The 17,615-nt window shown below is 44.2% G+C and overlaps 1 protein-coding gene across 4 annotated transcripts in view; it reads right to left on the reverse strand.

Annotated features, from left to right (window-relative positions):
- Positions 1-17,615, reverse strand: part of KSR2 (kinase suppressor of ras 2) — a 531,211-nt gene that overhangs the window by 66,942 nt on the left and 446,654 nt on the right. For all 4 annotated transcript variants that reach the window (XM_032241015.1, XM_032241004.1, XM_032241019.1 and 1 more), the window contains exons 10-12: positions 13,683-13,851; positions 3,242-3,283; positions 2,503-2,575 (exon numbers count right to left, since the gene is read on the reverse strand). In XM_032241015.1, coding sequence (XP_032096906.1) covers positions 2,503-2,575; positions 3,242-3,283; positions 13,683-13,851 — 284 coding nt within the window. The remainder of the gene's footprint in view (positions 1-2,502; positions 2,576-3,241; positions 3,284-13,682; positions 13,852-17,615) is intronic.

The raw sequence follows: 17,615 nt of genomic DNA on the forward strand, positions 1-17,615 counted from the left end.
AGTAGCTGAAGCAGGTGAGAAAAAAGAAGCACAATGAATACCCCATCCCTTTCCTGTTTCCCCAGTGAAAACCTAGTAGATTCCCTCTCTCCCCTCCTCTGACCCTCAGATGGCAGGAAGCAGGTGACTCTGCAGACAGAGTCAGTCCACGTGGCTGGAGGGGGTCCTGGTGAGAGAGAGTCTGAAAGATCACAAGAACTAAAAGAAGGAGAAAGAAAGGTCAATCCCAAAGTGGCATTTGCCATGGTATTAACCAATTATTTATAGCACAGCCTGGGAAGGTGGAATGAACCTGCACAATGACAGCTGAGATGCTGTGAACTTGATGCCCTGGGGGAGACTTGGGTGCGACAATGCAACTGGAATCCCTCCTCATGCCCAAAACCAAAACAGGCCACCCTCCTCTCTTTGCATCATGACATGATTCCAGCATCCAGGGCTATTCAATTATTTCTCTCTGCAAAGAGTTTCCATCACTCCACACACATTTAAGCAGATTGCAAGCAGGTATTCACTCTGTTTTTTGCTGGCACCTCTGGACTGTCAGCTAATAACCTGGAGTTCATCTTGCACAAATTGTGGAACTGGTTTATGTGAAGTAGAGAAATGATCCAGAGCTAGATGTCAGCACAATATCCCCCAGCAAGTGGCTGTTCCTTTGATTTCAGAGATGCACCATTTAAGTCTTTAACAAAGTCCATATGACCAGTCAGAAAAGATGAAGAAGTTAGGGGACCCAGAAGAAAAACCAAGTAGGCACAAAGGTGAGCTGGGAAACTGGTCAAATCCTAGCAAGCCTCAGACTTCCATCACAACCAAAGAAGTTAATGAGGTGACTCCGTGACTTCACTTTTTTTTTTTTCTTTAGACAGAGTTTCCCTTTGTCACCCAGGCCAGAGTATAGTGGCATGATCCCAGCTCACTGCAACCTCTGCCTCATACGTTCAAGCAATTCTCCTGCCTCAGCCTCCAGAGTAGCTGGGATTATGGTGTGTACCACCATGCCTGGCTAATGTTTGTATTTTTAGTAGAGATGAAGTTTTACCAATTTGGCTAGGCTGGTCTCAAACTTCTGACCTCTGTGACTGTGATTCTCCCATCTCAGCCTCCCAAAGTACTGGGATTACAGGTGTGAGCCACTGCACCACCTGGCCAAGGTGACTTCACTTCTGCCGCACGAGCAACAAACCACCTGGAAAGAGGGCCTGTATCCTAACGATGCCATGCTCAAAGATGTTCATTGTAGCATTACTTACAACAGTGAAATATTGGAAGCAATGTAAAAAATCCAGCAATAGGAAATGATTAAGAAAATTATTCTATATCAATATGTCATTTTACAGCCATTAAAAACAATGTCAAACAGGTGCAGTGGCTCATGCCTGTAATCCCAGCACTTTGGAAGGCTAAAGAGGAAGGATCACTTGAGTCTAGGAGTTCAAGACCAGCCTAGGCAAAATGGAAAAACTCTGTCTCTGAGCTGAAAGGATCACTTGAGCCCAGGAGGCAGAGGCTGCAGTGAGCCGTGATCATGCCACTGCATTCCAGCCTGGGTGACAGAATGAGACTCTGTCTCGAAAAACAAACAAACAAGAAGCAAAAACCAACAATGTCTATGGAGAGGCTAAAATAATAAGTTTAAAATGTGATGTTCAGCATAAAGATAACAAAACAGGATGGTAACTGCTTACATATATTGTGGGGCATAACTACGTAAAATATAAATGGAAAAACGCACATAAAAGTTCTAACAGTGGCGAGATCATGAGTGATTATTTTGCCTTCTCCTTTTTAAAGAATAGTCCAAATTTTTCAAAATTAGCTTATATTATGTTTATAATAATATGAACCAGAGGTTAGCAAATTTCTTTCTGCAAAGGACCACGGCGTAAGTATTTTTGGCTTTGTAAGCCATACAGTTTCTATTATAACTACTTGACTCTGCTGCTGTACTGAGAAAGCAACCATGCACAACACATTGTAAATGAATAGGCATGACTGTGTTCCAATAAAACTTTATGCAAAAACAAGCAGAAGGTTGGATCCATCCCATAGGCTATAGTTTGCTGATTCCTGGTATAAACCTAAATAAGACTTTTGAAAGTTATTCCATGTTCAGTGACATGGAATAATTACCCCTTCATTAAGCTCTAGCTATCGCCTGGGGAAAGTGGTCTTTCTAATCATAGGGTGGTTATGGGTCCTTAGGAAATGGCCCAGCCCCTGGAAATTGCATTTGACAGGCCGGGTCAGAGACACAAGGCATAGCTGGCTTGTGAAGAACAGCATTGCCTCTCTCTCCATCTCTCTGCCTGGGCTGTCAGGTTCTTTCTCTTTCCCGAAGTTATTCCCTATGTCTCTCTGCCTGCCTTGTACTTCTCCCTCTGTCCCCAGCTACATCAAATCCGGGAATAGGAGGAAAGAACACAGGGAACCTGAGTGGATTGTAGAGCCAGGGCTGGGAAGCTCAAAGGAGGGGAAAGAGGTCTCTGTCCCACTTACATTGGATTCGAGGTCACCGGATGCAGGATGACCTGGGGCGCCCGGGTCGGTGTCTCTGGCACCGGCACCACATCTGAAAACCAGAGATTGGATATTCAGAAAACAAATGCGAAGTCCACAACCCCTGCAAACGCCTAATTCCTGGGAGATGTGGCAGCTAATATTTCACCAGATCTTGGATCTCTGTCCTTGGCCAATCTCCTTTCTCCTTTTCTGGACCACCTGGACTTTACCTGCTCAGCTGGACCAGTTTTCTGGATGACATCCTCAACAAAATTATCCATTGTTGAGGAGGGGCCTGCCAGAACCCCCAGGCATCTAGCCTGAAGCGTTCATTAGTCATCTCTGAGCTTCCTTTCTCCTGAGTTCCCTTTGGGATGATAAGGCCCCCTGGTTTCACATCTTCTCTGTACTCAGCTCAGGACCCTCTGACCATCTCTTCCCTGCTACGTGGCTCTAGACCCCTCCTCACCCTTGCCCATTTTTCCACAGCACTACACCCTCTCAGGCCTTTCTACTGTGCCTTGGGACCTTCTTGGGTCCCACAGTGCCCTTAGATCTTCCCACTCTTTCTTTTCCACTTCCATGTGCAGCCATTATCCTGGAGTATGGTAACTCCACTACCACCTTCTTTGATTTCAGGTACCCCCACAACATCTGCCTCCATTCATCCCACCAACTCCTATAACCCAGCAGGGCTTGTGCAGAAGGGGCTGCTTCCAGCTCACATGAAACTCACCTGGGAAGATGAACTGCTGCTTGTATTTGTAGTAGTGGGATGCTTGCAAAAGAAAGAAAACATCAAAGTGAGTGCCCCCAAGGAGACATCCCTTCAGGGAACAAATTGAGCTCTTACAGCCACTATGTGGTCCTTCTCTGCCCACCTTCAAGAGTTTCCATACTTCTGCAGACATCCCTGAAGACGAGGGACTGCACACATATGTAAAGAAACCAGAACTCTAAACATCCATGCCACCCTCCCAACCGACATCTCACACTCTCTAAAATCAGACTGCCCCAACTCAAACAGACATTCTGACTACAATACCACTTTTGTGAAATGCATAATTACACACACACACACACACACACACACACACACACACACACACAGAAAAAGTCTGCAAAGCCATAATCTAAAATATTAATTTTTTTTCCCCTTTTGGCAGAATGATTACAGTGGCTTAAAAAATCCTTTACGCTTTTTCTGTACTTTCCAAATTTTCTGTACCAAGCATGGTATTAGTTTTCTTTTTTGTGGCTGTAACAAATTACTACAAACTGAGTGGCTTAAAACAACACAAATGAATCCTCCTCCAGTTCTGGAGGACAAAATCCGAAACAAGTCTTACGGGGCTAAAATCAAATTTAGTTCTTCCTAGGGGCTCTAAGAAAATCTGTTCCTTGTCTTTTCCAGTTGTTTGAGGCTGCCTGCATTTGTTGGCTCATGGCCCCATCACTCCAACCTCTGCTTCTGCTGTGCCATCTCCATCTTCTGCCTTTGACCTTCTTGCTTCCCTCTGATAAGGACCTTTGTGATTACATTAGGGACTTCCCAGATAATCTAAGATAATCCCTCCAGCTTAAGTCCATAACTTCATCATATATGCAAAGTTCCTACTGTCCTATAAAGCAGCATCTTCCCAGATTCTGAGATCAACACATGGACATCTTTTGGGAATGAGCATTATTCTACCTACCACAAGCATGAATTAACTTCTGAATTTAGGAAAAATTATATAAAAGGAGTTTTCTGGACTTCACTGCTGGTTCCCTGAAAATTCCTTTTACTTCTAATCTACTCACCAGAGGTCAGGGGTCTCAGACACTTAAAAGTCTCTAACATTAGCACTTACTCAATTGGTGAACAGTGCCTAGAATAAGGGGCTAAGGGGTGTTGGGGGAAGAGAACACAGAGCTTTGTGTCCTCAAGTAAATGAAAAGGGCAGGGATATAGTCAGATAAGCCTGTATTGGTGAATCCACTTCCAGAAACAATTTGATGACATTCGGGGGCAAGCCACCACTGGAGTTGGTTTATCAAATATTAGCACAATAGCTCAGAACCTAGAGTCTAGAAGCTGATCCTATAAGGTCAAATCTTTGCTCTGCTTTTGGTTATTTGTGGAGACTCTGAGTCTCACTGTCCACATATGTAAAATGAGTATAACAACCCCTTCCTCAAAGGGCAAGGACCATCATTACGGGATAGAAGTGTATTGAAGGTACCATTATGTGGGAAGTAAAAAAGCTCCTCTTTAAAGTTTCCTTTCTTGTTAAAGAATAAATCAAGAATTAAGCCCTATCCTATGTAGCTGTTAGACATGCCATGTTTACCGGCATGTAGTACATTCTACGTCCTTGTACTTTAACCAAGATATCTGTGCTGGACGTGCTCACAGGCATGACCCAGCTCTCTATTGCTTTCAGGATTTAGAAAAGTTTTAAGTTATTAGCCAATTGGGATTTAGTTTAGATTGTGAGGTCTGGCTCCAGCCAATGGAGATCAGACACAGCAGTAAGGACAACCCCAAATGCGTAAGGAATAAATATGTCTGTTTTCCTTTGTTCATTGTACTCCCATGGCAAAATGGCTAGCAAGGGTACCCTTCCTGCAGGCCGGGATTAAAAAATTGCATTGCTGAAAAATCCTTTGTCTCAGTGCTAATTTTCTTTGTGGCATCGAGCATCTATTACCTAGAGTCTAGAAGCTGACCCTATAGGGTCAAATCTTTGCTCCGCCTCTGGTTATTTGCAGAGACTCAGTCTCACTGTCCACATGTGTATAATGAGAATAATAACAGTCCCTTCCTCAAAGGGCAAGGACCATCGTTAAGAGATAAAAGTGCATTGAAGGTAGTATTAGCTGTGAGATAAAGAAATTTCTAAGCTCTCTTAGCTCATAGACAAGAATGACTTATAATTAAGAGATAATCAGATAGTTCCAAGTGCTAACTAAATCTTTTGCTTTGGGGAAGCAGACAGAACACCCTCTCTGAGGTTAAAATTTATTGATAGATTCCTTCAGGATAGGGAGTAAGTCCTACTATCTCAGGATCCCAAACTCCTGGTTCTGTGCCTTGCACCAGTCAGTGCGCAACACACATTTGTTGAATTAATCAACTTTTTTTTATTATAGGTGAAACAGCAGAAACATTGGGCTTAGTCCAATTCCAGCTTATATTAAATACTTGGAGTCGAGATGGATACATTTTTGATTCTGGAAAATGGGACATCCAGGGCAAGAAGCAACATATTCAAGGTCACAGAGTAAAGCTCTAAAAGAAAAGCACCCTTCATGACCTCAGGGACCATTTTACTGTTAGATAACACAAGTTTTTATTGCATGATACTATTTTATTAGTCAATAAGGGGCTAAAATTAAAACAGGAAAAACTACACGAGGTTCTCAAGAGGCTTGGCTGATCTTTTCCCTCCCCAGCTCTGACAGTGATGGGGGATTCGGTGTCTGCAGAAAAGGTTAGCTGACAGTTATGTTCTTTTTGGAAGGGAGGGGTTGGGCAACGGAGAGCAAGGGCCGCTTCAGAGAGTCTGAGAAGGGACAGGTGCCTGGCAACGGGGCACCAGCAAATGTCTCCACACCCGGAGCCAACGCCCTCCTTGACTCCTCCCCATGTGCCATGGAACAGCTTGTTCCTGGTGACCGAAAGGGAAATGCACGGCCAGAAAAGGAGGAAAGGCATTGCTGGGAGACCTGTTCTTCCCACTGATGACAGACACTAGCAAGAAGTGGCTTTAAAGAACAGCTGGTGACCCTGAGTGGGCTGCTCAGGAGAGCCAAGTGGTTCCTGGCTTGCTGGCATCCAAGAAGACCCAGGACCTGGGAGGCTGCAGATGAAGTCAAAGAGACAAGCAGACCACTTTGAAGGAGCTTCCCCTCTGGAGGTAAGCCCCATGCCTACCCCGAGCCCTCCCAAGAGAGCAGGTAGGGGGTCTTCTAGAAGGAAGATAAAAGGGTCAAGTCGTTGTCTGCCTAAACCTTTCAACTCAATCCTATGGAGTCTTACATAAAATCTACATTTCTACCAGGCCCGGACCCTGCAGCTCTGAGTCTCTCTGGAGGCCACTTTCTCTTGTTTATGGCACTTGGGCCCCTTCTTGTGACTGCGTCTTTGCCTTACCTCCCCGACCTGCAGAACTCAGCCAGCTAGTGACCCTCCAACCTAAATTTGTTCTCTTGCTATTTGCTCAAGGACTCCTGCAAAGGCTCTTATCCTTCACAGGCTTCATCACAATCTATTATCCTATTTTCATGCATATGTTTATTTGGTTAACACCTTTCTTTCTCACTAAGCTACACTTTTCTTTTTTTTCCCCCATTTATTTATTTTATTGCATTTTGGGTTTTGGGGTACATGTGAAGAACATGCAAAATTGTTGCATAGGTACACACGTGGCAGTATGATTTGCTGCCTTCCTCCCCATCACCTACATCTGTCATTTCTCCCCTTGCTATCTCTCCCCAGCTCCCCACCCCCCACCGTCCCTCCCCTATTTCCCACCAACTGACCCCAGTGTGTAGTGTTCCCCTCCCTGTGTCCATGTGTTCTCATTGTTCAACACCCGCCTATGAGTGAGAACATGCGGTGTTTGATCTTCTGCTCTTCTGTCAGTTTGCTGAGAATGATGGTTTCCAGGTTCATCCGTGTCCCTACAAAGGACCCAACTCATCGTTTTTGATGGCTGCATAATATTCCATGGTGTATATGTGCCACATTTTCCCTATCCAGTCTATCGTCGATGGGCATTTGGGTTGGTTCCAGGTCTTTGCTATTGTAAACAGTGCTGCAATGAACATTCGTGTGCACGTGTCCTTATAGTAGAACGATTTGTAATCCTTTGGATATATACCCAGTAATGGGATTGCTGGGTCAAATGGAATTTCTATTTCTAGGTCCTTGAGGAATCGCCACACTGTCTTCCACAATGGTTGAACTAATTTACACTCCCACCAACAGTACAAAAGTGTTCCTATTTCTCCACATCCTCTCCAGCATCTGTTGTCTCCAGATTTTTTAATGATTGCCATTCTAACTGGCATGAGATGGTATCTCAATGTTGTTTTGATTTGCATTTCTCTGATGACCAGTGATGATGAGCATTTTTTCATATGTTTGTTGGCCTGATGTATGTCTTCTTTTGTAAAGTGTCTGTTCATATCCTTTGCCCACTTTTGAATGGGCTTGTTAGTTTTTTTCTTGTAAATCTGTCTTAGTTCTTTGTAAATTCTGGATATCAGCCCTTTGTCAGATGGGTAAACTACAAAAAAAATTTTTGGTTCTGTTGGTTGCCAATTCACTCTAATGACTGTTTCTTTTGCTGTGCAGAAGCTGTGGAGTTTGATTAGGTCCCATTTGTCTATTTTGGCATTTGTTGCCAATGCTTTTGGTGTTTTGGTCATGAAGTCCTTGCCTACACCTATGTCCTGAATGGTTTTGCTTAGATTTTCTTCTAGGGTTTTTACGGTGTTAGGTCTTATGTTTAAGTCTTTAATCCATCTGGAGTTAATTTTAGTGTAAGGTGTCAGGAAGGGGTCCAGTTTCTGCTTTCTGCACATGGCTAGCCAGCTTTCCCAACACCATTTATTGTGCAAAAATCACATGCATTCCTATACACCAATAACAGACTTAAGGAGAGCCAAATCAAGAACAAACTGCTATTCACAATTGCCACAAAGAGAATAAAATACCTAGGAATACAACTAACAAGGAACGTAAAGGACCTCTTCAAGGAGAACTACAAGCTACTGCTCAACAAAATAAGAGAGGACACAAACAGATGGAGAAACATTCCATGTTCATGGTTAGGAAGAATCAATATCGTGAAAATGGCCATACTGCCCAAAGTAATTTACAGATTCAATGCTATCCCCATCAAGCTACCAATGACCTTCTTCACAGAACTGGAAAAAATCACCTTAAACTTCATATGGAACCAAAAGAGAGCCCGCATAGCCAAGTCAATTCTAAGCAAAAAGAACAAAGCGGGAGGCATCACACTACCGGACTTCAAACTATACTAAAAGGCTACAGTAATCAAAACAGCATGGTACTGGTACCAAAACAGAGATATAGAGCTATACTTTTCATGAGAACTGGGGCTGTTGTAGGGCGGATTATGCCTGCCCCCCCACCACAACATGTTCAGGTCCTAATCCCTGGAAACTATAAATCCATTTCATTACGTGGCACAAGGGACTTTTAGGATGAGATTACTTAAGGATCTTGAGATGGGGAGATTATCCTAGATCATCTGGGTAGGCTTGATGTCATCACAAGGGTCCTTAGAAGAGGGAGGCAGGGTTAGAGAAGGAGATGTGATCATGGAATCACACAGGCCAGAATGAGGAGGGGTCATAAGGAAAGTAATGTGGTCAGCTCCTAGACGCCAGGAAAAGGCAAGGAGATGGATTCTCCCTAAGACCTTGCAGAGCAAACCAGCCCTGTTGACATCTTGGTTTTTAGCCCAGTGAAGCTCGTTTTGTTTTGGACATCTGGCCTCTAGCACCATAAGATAATAAATCTGTGTGCTTTTAAGCCACTAAGTATGTGGTCATTTGTTACAATAACAATAGGAAGTAAATACAGGGTACACGTCTGGTTTGTTTGCTGCTTCAAATCTAGTGCCTAGTACAGTAGCTGGTACACAGTAGATGCTTAATAAATACTGTTAATGAAATGAATGGATGAATGCAGTCTGAAGGCCAAGAAGAAAAGTTAAAGAGAAAAAACTGCAGCTCTGGGCAATGCATGAAATTCAGGACATTCATTTGAAAAATACTTAATGAGTGTCTTCAGTTGTAGGCAATGCGTTGGGTTTTGGGCACGGATTCATGAGTGAAGGCACACTGCCTGGTCTCATGGAGCTCGCATTCTGATGGAGGAAACACTTAACAAGTATGTAAACCAGATCATGGCACAGAGTGATGAGCATAAAAGAGGGACTAGGACAGACTAATGGAAAGGGGAAGGGAGGAAACACTCTCATGAGCCCAAGTAGCCCAAGTGAGGTCTCAGAAATCCTGCAAACTCCACTAAAGGCAAATTTCACCTCCTTTCTTCATTTGAGCCATTAGAATATGCCATTTCCTGCAGTTGGGTGTGTGTGTGTGTGTGTGTGTGTGTGTGTGTGCGCGCGTGCGTGTGTGTTTCAAGATGGCTCTAGGTGGCTCCAAAGAAAGAAGGTATTTGAACGCTCCATCCTTAGAAACCCATAAGACAACCATTTCCAAAGCCTCTTCATCTATCTTGCCGTGGTGGATGTAACCACAACTCTGAATTGTTAGCCCCATGTTACCGATGAGAAACGGTCCTAAACAGAGGCAATCCCATGCTCAAAGCTGCACAGTTAGGAAGGAGCAAAGCTGGGATCCAACCCCAGGTCTGTCTGTCCATGCAGCACTCTTGACGCCACCTTACACTGGGCCATGTCCCACACTGCCCCAGGACTCAGAGAAAGGTAGAGAACAGGAGTTCCACCCAACTGGCAGCGCACAGTCACAAATACCATGCTACACACGCCATGCTTGGGGTTCTAATAGCCTTTTTACCTCATGTCCTGAGGCCAACAGATGAGTCAAATGGCCGGTCACCCCACAGCCCCTTTTGGACAAGAATGTTCTAGATGAATCAGTGCTGGAGACATCGTTATGCTTAGGCTTTAGCTTAAATAGCCTTCAGAAAACTCAACATCTGGCAGGGACCCACAGTCAAAGCTCCATTTTTCATCAACAGAAGCTCTCAGTCAAGACTGGGACAGCTGACCAGACCTTAGTACAAACAGGACAAGTACTCATGTCCCTGGGGGTGTTTTGCTAAAACTGCCTAAGATACAGGTAGATCCAACTGCGCTCCCAAAAGGCTCTATTTTGTTTTCCATTTCAGCCCTGAATTTTATTATTATTCGATTCTAAAATGGATGCATACTCATAGACATTGTAGAAGTGCCTAAGACAAAGTCCCTCTCCTCAACAACTGCCATGAAGTTCTTACAGACTTTATTGCGCACATGTGAACACATATACACACACGGGTACACATACATACGTATATGCAAATATTTTACAATAAATAGAACGTTATACTGACATCTTTGCAAATCACTTATTTTCTACTTAAGAAACATTATGGATAACTTTCCAAGTCAGGAAATCTATAGAGAGTACTACATTCCTTTGAAAGTTTGCAGAATATTTGGTTATACAGATATATCTGTGTATTCAACCATTCATCCCTTGATGGGCATTTGGGTTAATTTCCATTTTCACTGTTACAATGAAGTCCTTATACACACATCTCTGCACCCTAGTGCAAATGTTCCTGCATATAAATTCCTAGAAGTGTTATACTGGTCAAAGGAATGCACATTTAAAACTTTAACAGGGCTGGGCATGGTGGCTTATGCCTGTAATCCAGCACTTTGGGAGGCCAAGGTGGACGGACCACCTGAGGTCAGGAGTCCAAGACCAGCCTGACCAATATGGTGAAACCCCATCTCTACTAAAAATACAAAAATTAGCCGGGCATGTTGGCACACACCTGTAGTCCCAGCTACTCAGGAGGCTGAGACAGCAGAATTGCTTGAACCCGGGAGGTGGAGGTTGCGGTGAGCCAAGATCTCGCCACTGCACTCCAGCCTTGGCAACAGAGCGAGACTCCATCTCAAAAAAACAAACAAACGACAACAATAAAAACTTTAACAGAAAATGCCAAATTACCTTTCCCAAATGTTTAGTTATGTTCATATTCCCATGTGAAGGCATATGGGGATTTCATCTTTCATTCTGCAATTCTGTCTAGGTCCCCAATTAATTAGCAGTGAAGATAAGAAGTGCAAATAAAGGTAGCCAGTGTGGTTTATTATGATCGTGTTTAATAATAATGCAAGGAGCTCAGACTTGTTGAGACCTTCAATGTGACTGTCACTCTGCTAAGCTTCGTCCATGTATTACGACATTTCTTTCTAAAACAATTATCTAAGGTGCATACTATTATGATCTCCATTTTGTAGATGAGAATGCTGAGGCCCAGAGAGGCAAGTTATTTGCCCAACATCAGACAGGCATTAAGCGGTAAAACTCAGATTTGAACCTAAACAGCTTGGCTGCAGAGCCCACATTCTTAACTGCCATGCCAAAGTGCCTTTCCCCAAAGGACCCCTTAGCCCAGTCCCCAAAGAGATCCAGGACTTCGTCATGACCTGTCATGGAGCAGGAGGGGATAAGGTGGCACGCCAGCACAGCAAATTGTCAAGCACTCCTCCTTGAAGACTCTGGCTGAGGGAAGGAAGGTGCTAAGGGCTACCCAGATTATGCCTGGCTAGGCAGATCTCTAATCTGAAGATGCCAGCAGATTCTTTAAGGGGTGAAAAGAGCTGTGGTGCTTTTGTGCATAGTTCTCCCATAAAACGGCTCTTCCCCATCCCTTGGTCCATAAACAAGTGCCAAACAATTTTAGAGAAAATACTCCTAAAATCAGTGTTTCCGGAGAGTGAAGTAGCTATTGGAGGTTGGCATGGGCCTCCCCCAAGTGTGGGTGGTCATGGGAAGTCTAAGGGTCTTTTTTTCCCTTCATCCCCTTCTGAAGAAGTAAGTAAAAATGAACAACCCTGGAGATGGCAGTGGGGGCCTTCTGTCTGTGAAAATGCCTGGCAATGAATCGGTGGCACTTCCTAAGATGATGCAGCTGGTGACTCGCGTTGCAGTCCTTGGTGGCTGCCAGGTGAGTGGCCCTCGCACTAGGTGGATATGAGGCTGTTAAATTCAGACTTGAACTTAACAAAAAACCCAAAGTTCCAAGAATTCAAAATATCCCCCGTCTCTGTGGACATGGCCCAAATCAAAACAGTATGGGCAGGTGCTGTGATTGGCTTGTCCTCAGGTGGGTGATGGCATGTGGGTGCTGCCCAGGTGTGGGGCAGGACCTCCATTTGCCTCCTTGCCATTCACTCATGTCTGGTTAAGCTTTAACCCAGGAGGTGTGAGCTGTGGCCAAGGACCTGGGGTTTTTTTCATAGCGTGAAGCTCGTTGACTCAGGAGGAAATCAGACCCTAGGCCAGGGCATCCAGTGGAATGTTTGGTGATGATGGAAATCTTCTATACCTGAGCCATTCAGTATGGCGGCCACCAGCCACATGTGACTACTGAGCCCTTGAAACGTGGCTAGTGCAACTGATAAACTAATTTTTAAATTACATTTAATTTTTAGTTCATTTAAATGTAAATAGCCACACATGGCTAGTGGATACCATATTGAACAACACCTGGTTCCAACTGGCCACACCGGTCCCACCACCTTCTTCTTGAAGTCTGTTGCAGTGACACAAATATGGCTGAGTTGGAAACATTCTTAGGGCCCTAGCACAGGAACTGGGCTAGGCTGGACCCTGGAAGAGATGGAGAGATTCTTAGGTCTGGTCTACCTGAAGGAAGAACAATGTCCCATTCTTAGGTCTAATGACAAAGGAGGCCAAGAAGCCACAGTGTCCCATGAGTGGCTTCTCTACTATCATCTCATAGCTCAGTGCATATTCCCAGCCCAGGTGCCCTAGAATTCCTGAGCTAGAGGAACCTTCCAGATCATCTTGTTCAACCACCTACATCTTTTCAGAGGTGAGACACAGCAAGAATGCAATAGACCTGGATCTTGACTCCAGGAGTCCAAACTACTCAGTCACAACCCCATCCTGACATCTGAGTTAAGACTCAGTCTGCAGCCCTGCTCAGATGTGTGCCCCTAAGACCTCCAGCACAGACTCTCAATGCCAATTTTAACCAATTTAGCTCATAAGACAACTGTCAACTCTAGAGCCAATGGCTCCCTTCTGTGACTTAGACTTAGGTGAAGACCCTGGGTTGTGCCTTGCCAAAGACAGAGTCTGTAAGAGTTCCTGCATCTCTTTGAGCCTCTGTTTCTTCATCTGTGAAATGAGCTGATAATGCTTACCTTGTGGCTGCTCCAAAGATTAAATAAGAGATATAGGATAATTGCTTAGGATACGATCAAGGTCGGTCCATGTCCTTCCTTGCCCCTCTCTGGTCATGGACCTATCGCCTTCCAGCATAGACTTGCTGCATCAGGGCTCTGGAGTGAACCCACCCCCTCCCTCATCTCTGTCCCTCCAATGCTGTAGATCCCATGTCACCCCAAGCATGGAGGTACCTGGCAGGTTGAAGTTCTTCTGCTGCCGTGTGCACTGCGGGGAAGGGTGTAGGGGAGAAGGCGGCGTGGTGCTAGGAGGGAGGGGGGGTGCTGGCGAGGAGGGTGTAGAGGACGTCGTGGAGGAGGGGTTGCTGCTGGAGTCTGGCTGGTAAGGGACGGGGATGTGGTCCTGCAGAGAGAAAACAGGGCAGGAGTCAGGGACAGACAGGGAAGCAGAGACACAGCAGAAAGAGTGGGCTGAGCAGGAGAGGTCCCCACCCCAAACCCCACAACAACCTTTGCCCTTTTCTCAACCACCAGATCCTTCTACAGTCCCTCCTGCTTCATCAGCCCCATGGGGCTGCATCCAGCTGTGGAAGGAACAGCCTCTGGAGTCGATTTCCTGTCCACTGCTTGGACCCCAGAGTGAAAAGTGACCACATAATGAAAACCACACAGGTGACAGCCACGCACCCTGTGCCTCTTTGATTCTGAAAAACCCCATGCAGAGGTGTCCAGAATACCCCTCCCATCCCAACACCTCTCCTCCCAAGTGTTTATTAAAGAATCAACAGCCTGACAGCTTCAGAGAGAATGTGAGAGTGAGCCTTCAGCGTCTTAGCTCGGGTCACAGCTGGAATCAGCTTGGCCTCTCCTCACCCCAGACCAGCTCAAAAACAAGGATAGAGATAGAATCCATCTATGCATTTTTGGAATAGCCTACTGAGGTGGACTTCTGAGCAGAGTAGTGAGTTGAACAGCAAACCCCAAAAGATATCCACCCGGGACCTCTGAATCTGATCTTATTTGGAATATAGGGTCTTTGCAGACATAATTTGAAGTAAGTGTCCTGAGTGAGATAATCCTGGATTTGGGCAAGTCCTAAATCCAATGATAAATATCCTTATAAGAGACGAGGGGGAAAGACATGGAAAGAAAAGTCACATGAAGATGGCGGGAGAGATTGGAGTGATGCAGCCACAAGCCAAGGATTGCCGGGGCCACCAGAGGCTGGGAGAGAAGCATGGAACAGATGGTCCTTCAGAGCCTCTAGAAGGCAATCCTGCTGGCATGTTGACATTGAGTTTCTGGTCTCTAGAACTATGTGACAATAAATTTCTGTTGTTTCAGCCACCTAGATCATTTGTTACAGCAGCACCAGGAAATTAATAGCGGGATCCAGAGTCAGGAAAACCTGGACTCAAATCCCACAGCCACCTCTTCTCTGTGCATCCTGGGCAAAATGCCCAATCTTTCCATTCCTCGGCTCTGTCCTCTGTGAAATGGGAATAATGATAACATCAAGTGCACAGCGCTACATGAAGATTAAATGATGTGGAGGCACAGGAGGGAGGGAGGCAGGCAAGGAGGAAGAGTAGCTGTATGCATTGCAGGCATGTTCTCCCGAAAAGAGATAGATTGGTGCTGCCTGAAGCTTGGAAAGCATTTCACCTCTCTGGAACATTTTGCTTTCAACAGATGGCAAGAGATGAACAAAAGCAGCAAACGTCCACATCACTTAAAAGGGATTCCTGCCTCTCAAAGCCAGTAGAGCTAAGTGTTCCCAGGGGAGCCTTCATCTGTTCCCCCACAGGACAGTGGTCGCTTGATGCCTCCATTACTCAGAGGTCCACTCCTCAAGTGGTCCAGGTACTCAAAAATGGTTTAGTGTGGTCAGCAGGTATGCTTATCTATCAACTCCAAGAGTAGGTGTGGCGAACACCCACTAGCAAAGGAGGTCAAGGGCAGAAGGCGAAATGAACATTCTCTCTCCAGATGCTTACTGAGTGGCCAGCTAGGCTGTACGTTTCATTCTACCAAAGCCCAATCCACTGCCACTAGTTTCATATTGCTTCTGGGCCAGTGAGTCTCTCCTTATTTATTTATTTATTTATTTATTTATTTTAGATGTGTTCTCACTCTGAGGCCTGGGCTGGAGGGTAATGGCACAATCACAGCTCACTGCACCCTGGGCCTCTTGTACTGAAACGATCCTCTCACCTCAGCATCCTGAGTAGCTGGGACACAGGCATGCACCACCATGCCCAGCTTTAAAAAACTTTTTTTTGTAGAGACAGAGTCCCACTATGTTATTCAGGCTAGTTTCAAACTCTTGGGCTCATGGGATCCTCCTACCTTGGCCTCCCAGAATGCTGGGATTACAGGTGTGAGCCAATGTGCTCAGCCTCCTTATCCTTAACATGGGCTAAGAACATCCAGCTTGTAGTTCTGTGGTGAAGTTGAAATGAGTTATATATCTACCTACCTCCTTTGTACTGGGTAGAGGCAGTTTGTCATCAATAAATGGTAGCGATTATGTTAATGATAGTAATTAAACTTTTTATTTTGAGATCATTGTGGATTCACATGTAGTCGTAAGAAGAGAGAGATTTTATGTTTCCTTTACTCAGTTTTCTCTACTGATAACATCTTATGAAACTACAGTACAATATCACAACCCAGATACTGAACTGATACAGTCAAGATACAGAACAGATCCATCAAAACGAAGATCCCTTATGTTGCCCATTTATAGCCATGCCCATTTTCCTGCTCTCTCCTCACCATTCTCCCCTAATCTTTAACCCCTGGCACCTCTAATCTAGTCTGCATATCTGTTCAGTATAATAAACACTAGCTATGTGTGGTTTTTGTTTTTGTTTTTTTGAGATAGAATCTTGCTACCTTGCCCAGGCTGGTCTCAAACTCCTGGGCTCAAACAATCCCACTGCCTCAGCCTCAATCCCAAGTAGCTGGGATTAGAGTTGTGCACCACTGTACCTAGCTCTAGTCTCCATTTCCATAATTTTATCATTTCATTGTTTTATCAGTGGAATCATAGAGTACGTAACCTTTTCAGATTGACTTTTTTCCCTCAGAATAATCCTCCATAGATTCATCCAAATTGTTGCATGTATCGATGGTTTCTTCCTTTTGATTGCTGAGTGGTACTCTATGATATGGATGTACCAGAGTTTGCTTAACCATTTACCCACTGAAGGACATCTAAGTTGTTCTATATTTTCCACTATTGTGGATAAAGCTGCTATAAACATTTATTTACGGGATTTATATAAACATAGGTTTTTATTTCTCTGGAATAAATGCTCAGAAGTACAGTTTCTGGATAATATAGTAATAATATGTTTAGTTTTAAAAGAAAACACAAAAACTGTCATTAGAGTGGCTGCATCATTTTACATCAGCAGTGTAGGAATGATTGATTTTTCTCTGCATCTTAGCCAGTGTTTGGTGTTGTCACTATTTATTATTTTAGCTATTTTAATTGGAGTGTAGTGATATCTCATTGTGGCTTTAATTTGCATTTCCTAATGGCTAAAATATTGAACATATTTTCATGTGTTTACTTGCCATCTGTATATCCTTTTTGGTCTTGATTATTGTAACTATATAATAAGTCTGGAGATGAGGTAGACTGATTGCTCTCACTTTATTATTTTTCAAAAGAATAAAGCTATTGTAGATATTCTAGTTCCTTTGCCTTTTCACATAACTGTTAGAATAATCATGTCTTTATTTAAAAAAATAATCTTGCTGGGTTCTTGATACAAATTGTGTTAAACCTACATATGGATTTTTGGAAGAACTGACTTCTTAACTATGTTGAATCTTCCAATCCATGAACATGGTATGTGTATCAGTTTCCTAGGTCTGTTGTAACAAAGTACCATAAACTAAGAGGCTTAAAACAATGGAAATTTATTCTCTCACAGGTCTGGAGGCCAAAAGTTCCCAGTCAAAGTACTGGCAAGGCCGTGTCTCAGGATCCCTCTGAGACTTTAGGTAGAATCCCTCTTTGCCTCTTCCTACCTTCTGGTGGTGGCCAGCAAACCTTGTCATTACTTAGTTTGCAGTTGTATCACTCTAACTTCTGCCTTTGTTGTCACGTAGTGCTCTCCCTGTGTGTCCCCGTTTCTCTTCTCCTCTTAAGGA

Source organism: Sapajus apella, unplaced genomic scaffold (genome assembly GCF_009761245.1).
Source record: "Sapajus apella isolate SASKATOON/1434 unplaced genomic scaffold, GSC_monkey_1.0 scaffold2, whole genome shotgun sequence".
In the NCBI taxonomy this organism is placed as follows: Eukaryota; Metazoa; Chordata; class Mammalia; order Primates; family Cebidae; genus Sapajus; species Sapajus apella.